General features: G+C 34.4%; 1 protein-coding gene across 1 annotated transcript; it reads right to left on the reverse strand.

The window, feature by feature from the left end:
• Window positions 1-314: 314 nt before the first annotated feature.
• plek (pleckstrin) lies at window positions 315-8,491 on the reverse strand. Its single transcript, XM_038296589.1, has 9 exons — window positions 8,355-8,491; window positions 6,031-6,186; window positions 5,608-5,789; window positions 4,009-4,100; window positions 3,709-3,893; window positions 2,251-2,355; window positions 1,957-2,040; window positions 1,804-1,873; window positions 315-1,658 (listed from the first exon to the last, which is right to left on the reverse strand). Exons 1-9 carry the CDS (start codon window positions 8,394-8,396, stop codon window positions 1,519-1,521), a joined length of 1,056 nt encoding a protein of 351 aa, XP_038152517.1. The 5' UTR covers window positions 8,397-8,491; the 3' UTR covers window positions 315-1,518.
• Between the last annotated feature and the right edge of the window lie 2,857 nt (window positions 8,492-11,348).

An 11,348-nucleotide genomic window follows, 5' to 3' on the forward strand; every position in this document is an offset into this window, starting at 1 on the left:
GAGGACCCACGCAATACCAGATATCACAGAACTCCTTGCAACATTGCACTTTTTTGCATCTGGGATTTGGGATCTCCCAATCTCGTTTTCCAGAAGTGCTGTCCGACGTTCTAAATGCCATGTCGCCCTGACGCCCTAACGGAGAAACCAGACCTCCCCCTGCGCCTGTGGAGCAACATGCCAATGTTGCTCCACAGGCTCCACAATCTCATCCAGAGTCACTTCTTGTGAGCCATTTGGTATGTGCAAATCACTTCACGCAAAATTGAATCTTGATAAATCCGGCCCCTTAGAGTTTACTGAAGAAAACCTGCCCCCAACCAGGTTAGCTCTTGGGAGAATGCTACCAATGGTAACAGAAATACTGTAGAGGTTGAATAAACTCTCTTTGTGAAACAGAAAACTCAGATTCCCCCTGATTTCAGGGTTAGAAAACCTCTTTTCAATAAACTTGCTTTATGAAATGGACCCCAGCAAAACATATTAATAACTCTAACTGAAGTAGAGGTTACATTTATTTAACCAAACCCTAGTTTTCTTTGCTCTATTTATAAAAGGATTTAGTGACTCACATGAAAAAAAGAACAACTGGATTGTAAACTAAGTACACCCCACTAAAAAGTCCATAACTGAGATTAAAAATATCACCCTAGTTAAAAACACCAATGATGAGAAACTCTGCTCTTTGCTTCCTGTCATTGTTTAATTTTTAAATAAATAAAGTAATTTCCTCAAACCTAAAAGGATTGCCAATTGTTTTATAGTATTTTTTTTACATTCCACCCACTTGCCCTGCAAAGTAGAATTAGAATTACAAGTTAAATTCTGCAAATTATAAACTTTGCACTACCCTTAAAGGTCATCAGTCATGTTTTTTTGGGCAGTCATCCTAAAGCCTCGATGAGTAATTTTTGCAGCTGAAATACTGCCACATGTAGACAGTGACTTTTGGAACTTTGCAGACAGAATGCAATGCATACTTTATTCACACTCAGGAGCTGAGAATTTGCATGATACCAGAAACCTTTGTAAGAAAAAATATATGTGAAAGAATTACAAGCTTAAAAAAACAGTTTGCTCGTCTTACGAAGCACCATTATCCTTGTCATTGCATGCAAAATTCTGTCATGCAGCAACTATTGTATGTGTGAGACTGGCTTTGAAAACAGTTACCTTCCTGTTTTTCAAACCAACTTATTTCAATATATGCATTTATTGAAAGAAAGAACAACAATATACCCTTCAATAAAAATGGAAGCATCCTTGTCATTCCAAAGTATGCAACCACAGATACAGATCCTTTCAGTGTATTAATCCAATATTAATATATTTACAAAAAATGTTGCTCTTAAATAAATTGTGATTAGCATAGCATTGAATGTATTAACATATGTGTGTATAAAAATGAAATACTGAAGTTGTTCCACAATAAAAGACAACAACAGAAAAGTTTGATAGTATATCAAGTTCAACACAGCAGTGGCTGACAGATACTCCCTTGTTGATCCACCACTTTTGTTACTTTCCACTTTTTGACACCACCTGTACTGCTTTGATCCATTCCTTTCTCTCTTCAGCTGTTGCAGCTTGCAGGAAATAGTGAGTCTCATCTGAGGTGATGATCTCAAAAAGGTTGCCATCAATGTCATATTTTTTGGCTGAAACAGAAATTAAATAAACAAAGAGGAGTTTGATGTGCTTATTGTCGAAGAAACTATATTGATAGTACATCAGAGTTAAATTTTTTGTCTCATTGGGGAAGAGATATGAGCATCATATCTGAAAAAAAAAAACATCGCTCACCATCAGGCACATACTCAACAGCTGTAACCACAGCACCTCTGAGATGTATTGAGCCCAGGGGGTCATCTCCCTGACAGTTAGAAAGATTAAAAGGGTTACATATTTGATCAAAAGTGTAAGTTCCTACAGCATTGGTGAAATCAGTATATTTACCTTTGAAGGATCATAATAGTGCATATAAGCAGGGTCATCTCGAAGTATAAACTTCCGTACCTTCCAGTTTTTTCTTCTGTGTCCCTGTGAGAAAATAACTTTTCATCAGGTATAATAACGCTCATTACAAATTACATCTAAGCTTATAGCTCTGATAATCTGAATGCTAAACTACAGTACGTTTCTTTTTCAGTAACTGCTGTTTTTTTTTTCCATGTTTGCAATGTTCATGAAAAGTGTTTGCTAGTGAGAGAATGTTAAACATTGGCTATAAGGTTTGCTTTTATGGTTTACCTGTTTGAGCAAGCAGCCTTGTTTTACAATATTTCCCCTGAATTCTTCCTTCAGAAGAACATCTTCATCGCTGGAGTAGCCCTCACAAAAGAATCCACTATCGGCCTGAAAGCACAAAGATGCACATAAATATGATCTACAATAGCAGTGGTCCTTGGCAAAACCGATTATATCCCTTTAATCATTTCACATTTTGGAAAGTCATAGCAAAAAATGTAAATAGGTCTTATCGGGGCTCAGTGTGTAAGACTGATTGTTAATCAGTAAAATTGCAAGGTATAGAAAGTCTGACATCATCAGTTTTCAAGTCTAACCTCTACAGTAACTGACCTTATTTTAAGGGTTATTTTTCAGTAAAGTTCACCTCAGTTTCAGCTCTTTATCATGTAGAACACTTTGCATTGTCTTTGTACTAAATTCTGCTATACAATTACATTTGCCTTGCCTTGCCTTTATCAGTCTCTAAATTTTATTATCAGGGTTGTCCTTTAAATGGCTAATTCCATACTCCCATCGTCTTTGACCAGTTTCCCCTGCCCACGCTTATAAAGCACAACCATATAGGATGATGCATTACCTTTTATGGTGTTGTGTTAGTATGATGAGTAGCGACAGGACAGATCTGTATAAAAACATTATTCTGCCTGGTGAAAATGTTATCATTTGACTAAAGCAGCTACTTTAATAGAGTATATTTGCTGTTTCCTCTACATGACATTTGACGTTCTTTCCATAGGAATATTACAGTCACCCTTGCAAAAAAAAAGCCATATTTGCCCTGTCGTCAGGTTCTTCCACCTAAGTTTTCCACTCTCTAGAGTAACCAATGCCTCTTGGCTTCTCTGAATATTGCTGTCTTTGCCTGGCCATCACTTTAGGTGGGTGGTCAGTTCTTGGTGGCTCGTGGTGTCATATTCCTTCCATTATCAGAAGATAAATTGAGCATTGGACCATGCATGAGGTGTTAAAAGCTTCGACATTTAAGACATAGTGTTGCGTTAAACATCTCCTTTGAACAACTTTCCTGAGAATTTTGTGTTTGTTAGTCTTTGTGTTTCTGTTTGTTCAGTATTTTTCACTAATAAACCTACAAGGCAGCCACAGGACAGCTATATTTATGCTAAGATTAAAATAAAAACACAGCTGAACTCTTTTTGCTAATTGTGGGAACATCTAAAGACAGCTGTTTGCTCTTGAGTTTATTTTATTTGCTTTTAAACTAAGAGGTGCTAAATATAAACACATACCTTTGTTTTTATAAGATATAATAATATATTATGATATTTTTGGCAAGGTAATTTAGAAAACAATTTTATTCATCTTGTATATACCCTGTTTTGAGCTTATCAATCAAGAATTGCACATAATACCATACTCTACAATGGGTGAATACTTTTCAACCAATTTTGTTTAAAGAAAGAAACATTTCTCCTGGGTACATTTTTAAGTTGAACTCACAAAGTAGTACAGAGCTTTTGTCTGATCTAAGAAGGTTGTTTGCTCTCCACCCTCTGCTCCCTCTTTTGACAGGTCATCCGCAGGCTGAAGAAAGCCTTCATTTAGAAGCCCCGCTGCTAACATGAGTGCTTCAGAGCTATTTCTCGCCTTCCCTTTCGAAATCAGCCACTCTACCACTGTCGCACCTGTGCAAAAAATGCAGAAGTGGTGGAAAAAGATTAAGCACATTTGAAGGTTAAGAACAGAAAGAAACCTTACTCCACACCTGTAGTAACTTCCATAAATCTTAGACTGCAATACCCGTGAAGCAGTGGTTGAAAATCCGATTATCTTGTTCGAGTTTTAGTTCCTTCACTCCCTCGTCCTGGTCTTTCATCAGCATGTACAGCTCACTGAGAAAAAACAATGTAACCACAATTCAAATTTCTTGTTCTTCTGTCTCTAACCAAAAGCAATTCACAGCTCACCAAACCTTGAATTTAAATATCCATAATCTAAAAGTATTAAGCATTAACTAATTAAGCAGTCTCACTAAACTAGTGAGGCTGCAAACATTTTGCATGCATGATATTTATAGAGATCAAATGAGGTTCTAACACTGCCTTGAAAAGGTGTTAATATCCCATTAATTTTTATAACACCTTTTGTTATGCTCAGTTACATACTTAAATTCATTACTTGTAGATATTTTTATAGTAAACCAACACAAATCAGTGCACAAAGAAAATACATTATATATTCATATATATATATATATATATATATATATATATATATATATATATATATATATATATATATATATATATATATATATATATATATATATTTTTTTTTTTTTTTTTTTTTACAAATAAAACTCTGAAAAGTGTGGGGTATATATTTTACTAGCACTACCTTGGGAAATACCTTGTATTACCACAGCACTGCAAATATTTTCAAATATGTCTAGAAACAGACAAAATTGGCTTAGAATAGCTCTAGCTCACTTAGATAGGGTGGAAGGTGTTGGGGCCTATGCTGTGGGATAAGCCATAGCACTGAGACCCCTACCATATTCTAATGGATTTTTTTCCCTTTCTATAAGGTGAACTTTCTTTCAACTTTTAAGAGCTATTCAGTCTATAATAGATTCTCTTCCAGGATTACCCTAAGTGGAGAGAAATGAAAGTAACCTTCTGGTCAAGTTTCATTTCACCTCTCATACAAGAGGCAATCTCAGTTTTGAACATGGGTCTGGGTATCCGGCTTTAACTTGTAGGCAGAACCACAAAGCCTGTTGGCGTCACAGCCCTACAGTTCAGTCGGTTTAATGTTAGACTTTTATTGCTTTAGGGTTTAAACGTGTTATAAAAGGATGCCACCGTATTAGTTCTTTAGCCACTTTGTCTTAAAGAGTGAAAAGCTCTGATACAAATATCCAAACTGGATGGTATGTCATGTTTCAAATTAAGGTTGGTGTGTTCAGGGGGATGGAAAATACCATTTTAAGGTTTGCTGTGTCCTCTGCATGACCTGTGACAAACTACCAAGATGGACATTTTACTAACTTTCTTTTAAAAAAGGGGTTCTTTCTGGCAGATTTGTGGATTGACATCTAAAAGCTGTCCTTTTAACAGATTATCTATCTACAGTACAGACCTTCTTCGGGAATACAGTGAGGCCCTTTGCTTCTTGTGAGTAAATTAGGCAAATGCATGGAATACTTACCAGATTTGTATTTGACTTTGATAAATAACCTTGTGCACTTTTACTTTCACTCCTATTAATGCTCGTCTTTGTTTTAGATTACCATATATAATCCCAAACAAAATCATTAAAATTTATGATTAGAACATATAAAATTTTTCTGTAAATGTTTTGATTGATACAAAATAATATGAGATCAATTTTACTTACGCAAGGTTGACTTTGTCTGGTAGGCGAATGGAACGCCTGGTAGACTTCCTGGCAAACTTTTTGCCATCTTTCAAACAGGTTATGGATCTCTTGATGTCTTTGACCCAAAGTTCTCTCTCCTCCACATGTGAAGCTTGAAAGAAGTGATCTTGTTTCTTCTCTGTAGTAATCTTGAAAACCAGCTAAATCATGCAAGTTGAGTTAGTGTTATTTTCATGTTTTAGGGTTATTTTAATGAATAGAGGAAATCAACTAAACTACTTTTCTCTTTGTAACCAAATCTTAACATTTTCAGTTTTTATTTTCTAAGCTGTTAAACTGTGATAATAATAATAATAATATTATTATTATCATTAATAATAACTGTATCTATCCTACAGTGCTTATAGAAATGCTGATGGTTGCAAATACATTTTTTTTTACCATTCTCTTGTTAAAATCCTGACAGGGGCTGACGAGTGTTGCTCCTTTCAGTGGGATCATCCCTTTCGGTGAACGATCTGTTTTCTTTTTATAGTAATCCAAACCATCTTCTGACAGCACCACCCACACTGCACTCCAGGAGTTCAGCACTGTACCCTGAGGATCATTAATACAAAAGACAGTTTTGAGCAAAAGTACAAAAGCTCTAACTCTGTATGTACTGTTGTAGTGCATTGTATGTTAAATAAATGTCTTAATGTCTATTTTAGGATAACTTTCTGTCACTCTGGATCTTGCTTGCAATTCTTCAGATCAATTCACAAAGGTTTGTGTATCATATTTTTTGCAACAATTATTTACTATTGCAATAGAGTGCAAAAACGTAACTGACATTGCAAAGCTAACATAAAACTAACATTCAAGACAAATCTTTAAAGACTTTTCATAGGATACAACAAGGACTTCTTTGAATAAACGGCTTAATTGACCTCTAAAGACAAGGGAGATTTATCTGTACAGCATGCTCAGTTACAAGTAAAAAGTTGAGGTCAAACAAAATGCTTCTGAACATTTATTTAGTTATTTTGTTTCATTTTAGCTTCTTTTTTTTGTCTTTGTTTTGTTTTTTTGGAGGCTTCAAAGGTATTCAGGTCCAGAAAACAGAATTAAAAATGTCTTTGTTAAAAAAGAGGTCATATATGCTGTAGATTCAGGAGAAAGGATGAAACATTCAGCAGCTCTTCAAAGTGAGCAAGCAGAGAATCTTGGCCTATCACCATTCTTACTTCTTTATTACAGCTTGGATTCTTCTCTTTTCCCTTTACACATATAGCACAAATGTAAATGTTAGATTATGTCTGACAGATTCTATTGTTTTCTTCCAAGACAGTACAATGTTTAAAGATATCCGATACAAGTTTTCATCTAAAAAAAAAGAAGTTGGCTGGAAGCAAACCTAAAATGTATTTGTAAAAGTGTAATTTGTGAAAGTGTTGTATTATTGATGTATCTGTTGTGTTATTCATTTTTTGAAAAAGTCCTAGTAGAAACAGAAAAAACCCCAGAGAAAATAAGTATATTTTTACATCTTTGTCATAGCTGTAGCTCCATAAGTGTAGTTGTGTATAAGATGTGATTGCTAGTTGAAGGTCGAAGACAGAACTTACATACATTTTTCCAGCAAAGCTTCTCAGCATAATTACACAGTGATACTAATTTATGAATACATGGTGATTCAGTTATTCAGCACTGCTGCCTTGCAACAAGAAGCTTTAAGGTTCAAACTCTAGATAAGAGCTTGTGTGAATGTAGTTTTCAGAAATCAATTGAACTGGACACAGTTCTTTGGTATTCTCATGGACTCCAAAGACATGCATGCTAGGTTAGACCGCTATAAATTTGAAACAAGGTGGGAGTCCATGGTTCTCTGCCCAAGTGTTGCCCTGGGATGGAGTGTAAATCTGGGACCTACCTCTGAACTGCTGGAGATATGCATCAGCTCAACACATATCACATTGAGTAAGTAGATATAGAGGATAGATGGAATAATGTTACTTTTTGTGGTGTCTGAGGAAAGTTAGAGCATTTTACTTGTTTGAAAAACGTGTAATGACCTGTATGAAAACTGTTCTGCATAGAGGGTAAAAAAAATATATCCTTTTAAAATTTGTCTAATCCACCTGTTTTTTTTTTATTTTGAAAAAAAAAACAGCACTTAATTCATTTAATTGTAGGAGAGAACTGAAACAGAAATAATATTATAATATCTAAATCATCTAAACTTTAAATAACATCCAAATGAGGTGCAACAAATGAAAGAAAGATATGCCAAAGCAAACATTTTACTTTCTACTATAAGCAAGAACTGGGTTTCTGTTTCACCTTCCGAACAGAAGTGGATATTTCTGTGTTGTGCTGCAACTCCGTAACATCTGTTCCTCAATTGAAATGTTTTCCTAACTTAGTGAAGTTAGAACATTTAGTATGTCCAGTGTTATAAAATACTTATCTTCAAATGTCTATATTCTTGGTATAGCAGATTTTTTTTTTGTGATTTTTTTTTCAGAACGACAGTTGTAATATCTAAATGTGAAACTATATTGTAGTGTGTTAGGCTTAAGACCATGACTCTCTAAAACAACAAAACCCGTTAGCCGTGTAGCTTCAAGGGTAATTATTAAATTTCATGAGGCAAAATTGGATGTTTCTAAAAAGTGTCATCAGTACAGTACTGTCAGGTGAAGAATAAATATTTTAAAACCTTGATGTTGCCTGAGTAGAACAACAAATTAGGAAGGAAAGTGTATTTTTACTGCTATTCTTACCTTTTTAACAAGATATCCTTCTCTGATCTCTTGTGGCTCCATTATTGGGCTCTCCACTGCTCTGTTCTGTAGCTCCTCACTTTTTTTTGGTGACTGTCAAAAGCGTTTGACATCAATTTAACCAACTCACTCCCCACACTCCTCCCCCTCTCTTTCTCTTTTTTGCCCTGTCTCTGTGGGCGTATGTGTGTGTGCTCATTGTTGCATGTCAGTGAAAATGTATTTTCCGTATTTAACCAGTGATGTGAGAACTTAAGTGTGAAGTTAAGACCGTTTTACATCACCACCCTTTTTTACTAGGGGTTAGGTTTAAGGTTAGGTTGTTGTTATTTTTAGGCATGTACCTGTAATGCTCAGGTTTAGGGTTATTGTCAGGGTTAAGACGTAGAAAAGGTTTAAAATAAACGGAAGTTAATACAAGGTCCTCAGTAAGTCTGTAAAACAAACATGTTTGTGTCTGGGTGTGTTTCTGCATAAAACACCAAGACTGAAACACAGAAACGGGAAATGTGAACGTTGGGTGTGATAATGGTGATTGGTCAACCAGCTTCCTGTTGTCTAATATGCTATTTATAGCTGGAGATTGCTGGGTGTCTGTGAGTTTTTTTCTGTTTAAATTTAATTATGTAGCTCAAACTTTCAGCAGTATTTTATTATTATTATTATTATTATTATTATTATTATTATTATTAATATTATTATTATTATTATTATTATTATTATTACAGCAGTCAGAGTAAAACTAGAAAAAATGTCCCAAAATGAAAAAAATGCATTCATCTAATATCTGCCACTGCAGCCACATTCCTATCTTAATTAATTGTATAGGACTTTAATAACACCTTTAAGATCACATTTCTTTATTGTCTTAGTTCTCTCTTTATTCAGTTTTTAGGTATTATATAGACAGTACAGTGTCAAAGTGTCCTTCCTCTTTGTTTATTCACATTATAAATTAAATTCAGAGGAATCAAAGGCATAGCAAATACATTTCTGAGCTAGTCAGCATCACACTTTAAGAATAAAAAGAAATGAATAACTTCAAAAAGCAAAATTAAAATCTAAAAGAGTGTGACTGTTTAAATTTAGCTACATGTGGGTGCACCCCCAACAACTGCCCTGAGTCAGACGCTGTATTTCTGGAAGTTCCTCTTTTCTAATTGTGTTGCCATTGCAGTTAAACGCTGTACTAAGTGGAGCATCATATTTGTGGAATATATTTATCATGAGGAAGCAGTTGCTGTCCAAAGCTTCCTTTTACAGCATGCGGGAAAGCTGTCATAAGTCTGATGTATGTTGCTTTTATCATGGTCAGCAACTGGTTCATTTAAGGACTCAAACGTCCGGTAATGATTAATAAAGAAGGATTTCTTTATTCCAAAATGTTTAATACCTTACTGCTTCTTTTTGGGCCTCAATTTAGAATAATTTTACTTTTGGGTGTTGCTATTATACCTGTAGAGGGCACTGTTAGTGCATTCAAATCAAATTAAAGTGGTTATCAGATATATACTCTATGTGTGTCTAAGTGTAAAACAGCAGGTTTATTAATTTATTTAAAAATATAAATCTTAGAGATTTATAGAGCTCTACATTAAACTAAATATTTTTGTTGATTCAGATGATTATCACTTACATTGAAACTAAGCCACAAAAAGGCATACTGATAATGAAGTCAACTCTTACATATGAAAGGCAAGTAAAATGGCATCAAAATGTGTGGTAGCAAAAGGTGAACAAAGAACTGGTTCAATTAGCTTTGAAATGATGATCTTAAAGGAACGATAAACATCCTGGAGAGACACTGTTTGATTGTGGAATGTATCTAAAGAGAAATCCATCAAACTTTTGTCATTTTTACACTCTTTGCTTTTTTTTTATTTCATTAATAAACCTTAGAGTAGATCAGTATTTCTTTAAGTTTCTTCATATGGAGTTTTTTTTTTTTTTTTGCTCAGGTTTAATTCAAGAGAGGGAAAACCTAAAAACAATTGACAACTGGCCGTCTCGGTTTGAGACAGTAAAAGGTGAAACACACACAAGCAAGATAAAAAAAAAAAAGATGTAATACTTCTTCTAAGTCCATCACAACCTCAGGATAGTTAGATGGGGAGGAGCCAGTACCACTAGAAGGGGAAACATAAGGTACTGTAAGTATGATGAAACTGAGGAAACAAAGCTACTGCTGCCTTGAAATAGTTCTATTATTTCTGCCTCGCTCCAGCAAAAATAAATTTTTCGGTCATTTTGCAACTCCAAGTAGAATGTAAAACTATATGTATATATATATATATATATATATATATATATATATATATATATATATATATATATATATATATATATATATATATATATATATATATATATATATATATATATATGGATGCTGGTGGATCACAGCTGTGGCACATAAGTGTAACAAAAGTTTATGTTAAAAACAGAGCTATTTTTTGTCAAAAAAATATAAAAAATATGACATTTCAGCGATATTTAAATACGATTAAGTGTTCATACCCACTAAACTTTTTTCATAATTGACATGTTAGAAACCCAATGTTCAAGTATGTTGTTTTTTGTTTTGTTTTTTACATGACATGCTGGCAATTTGAATTAAGTTTATTTATATAATGCCATTTCAGAACCCATGTTACTCAAGCCGATTTACAAAGAATATTCAACCAGATAATACAGCCAGATTGAATTAAAAAAAATTATCTGAGGAAAAGCAGCTGAATGCATTGAATTATTGACTTGACAGCAATCCCTCTCAAACTCCAAAAGAAACCTTCAGCAGAACCGGGCTCACTATGAGCGTCCATCTGTTGTGACCGACTGGGGTTTAAGGAGACAGAAGTGGACAAAGAAAAGGAAGAGCTACAAAAGGTAACTGTGGTCTTGTTCAGGAAAGACACAGCCAGGCTGAAGAGCTCTGAGCCATTTTATCCATGTAAGAGGGTGAAGAGAGTACATACTGTTAGTCAGAGTAAGAGA

This window comes from Cyprinodon tularosa, unplaced genomic scaffold (genome assembly GCF_016077235.1).
Source record: "Cyprinodon tularosa strain WSP-4 unplaced genomic scaffold, ASM1607723v1 ctg372, whole genome shotgun sequence".
NCBI classification, from domain to species: Eukaryota; Metazoa; Chordata; class Actinopteri; order Cyprinodontiformes; family Cyprinodontidae; genus Cyprinodon; species Cyprinodon tularosa.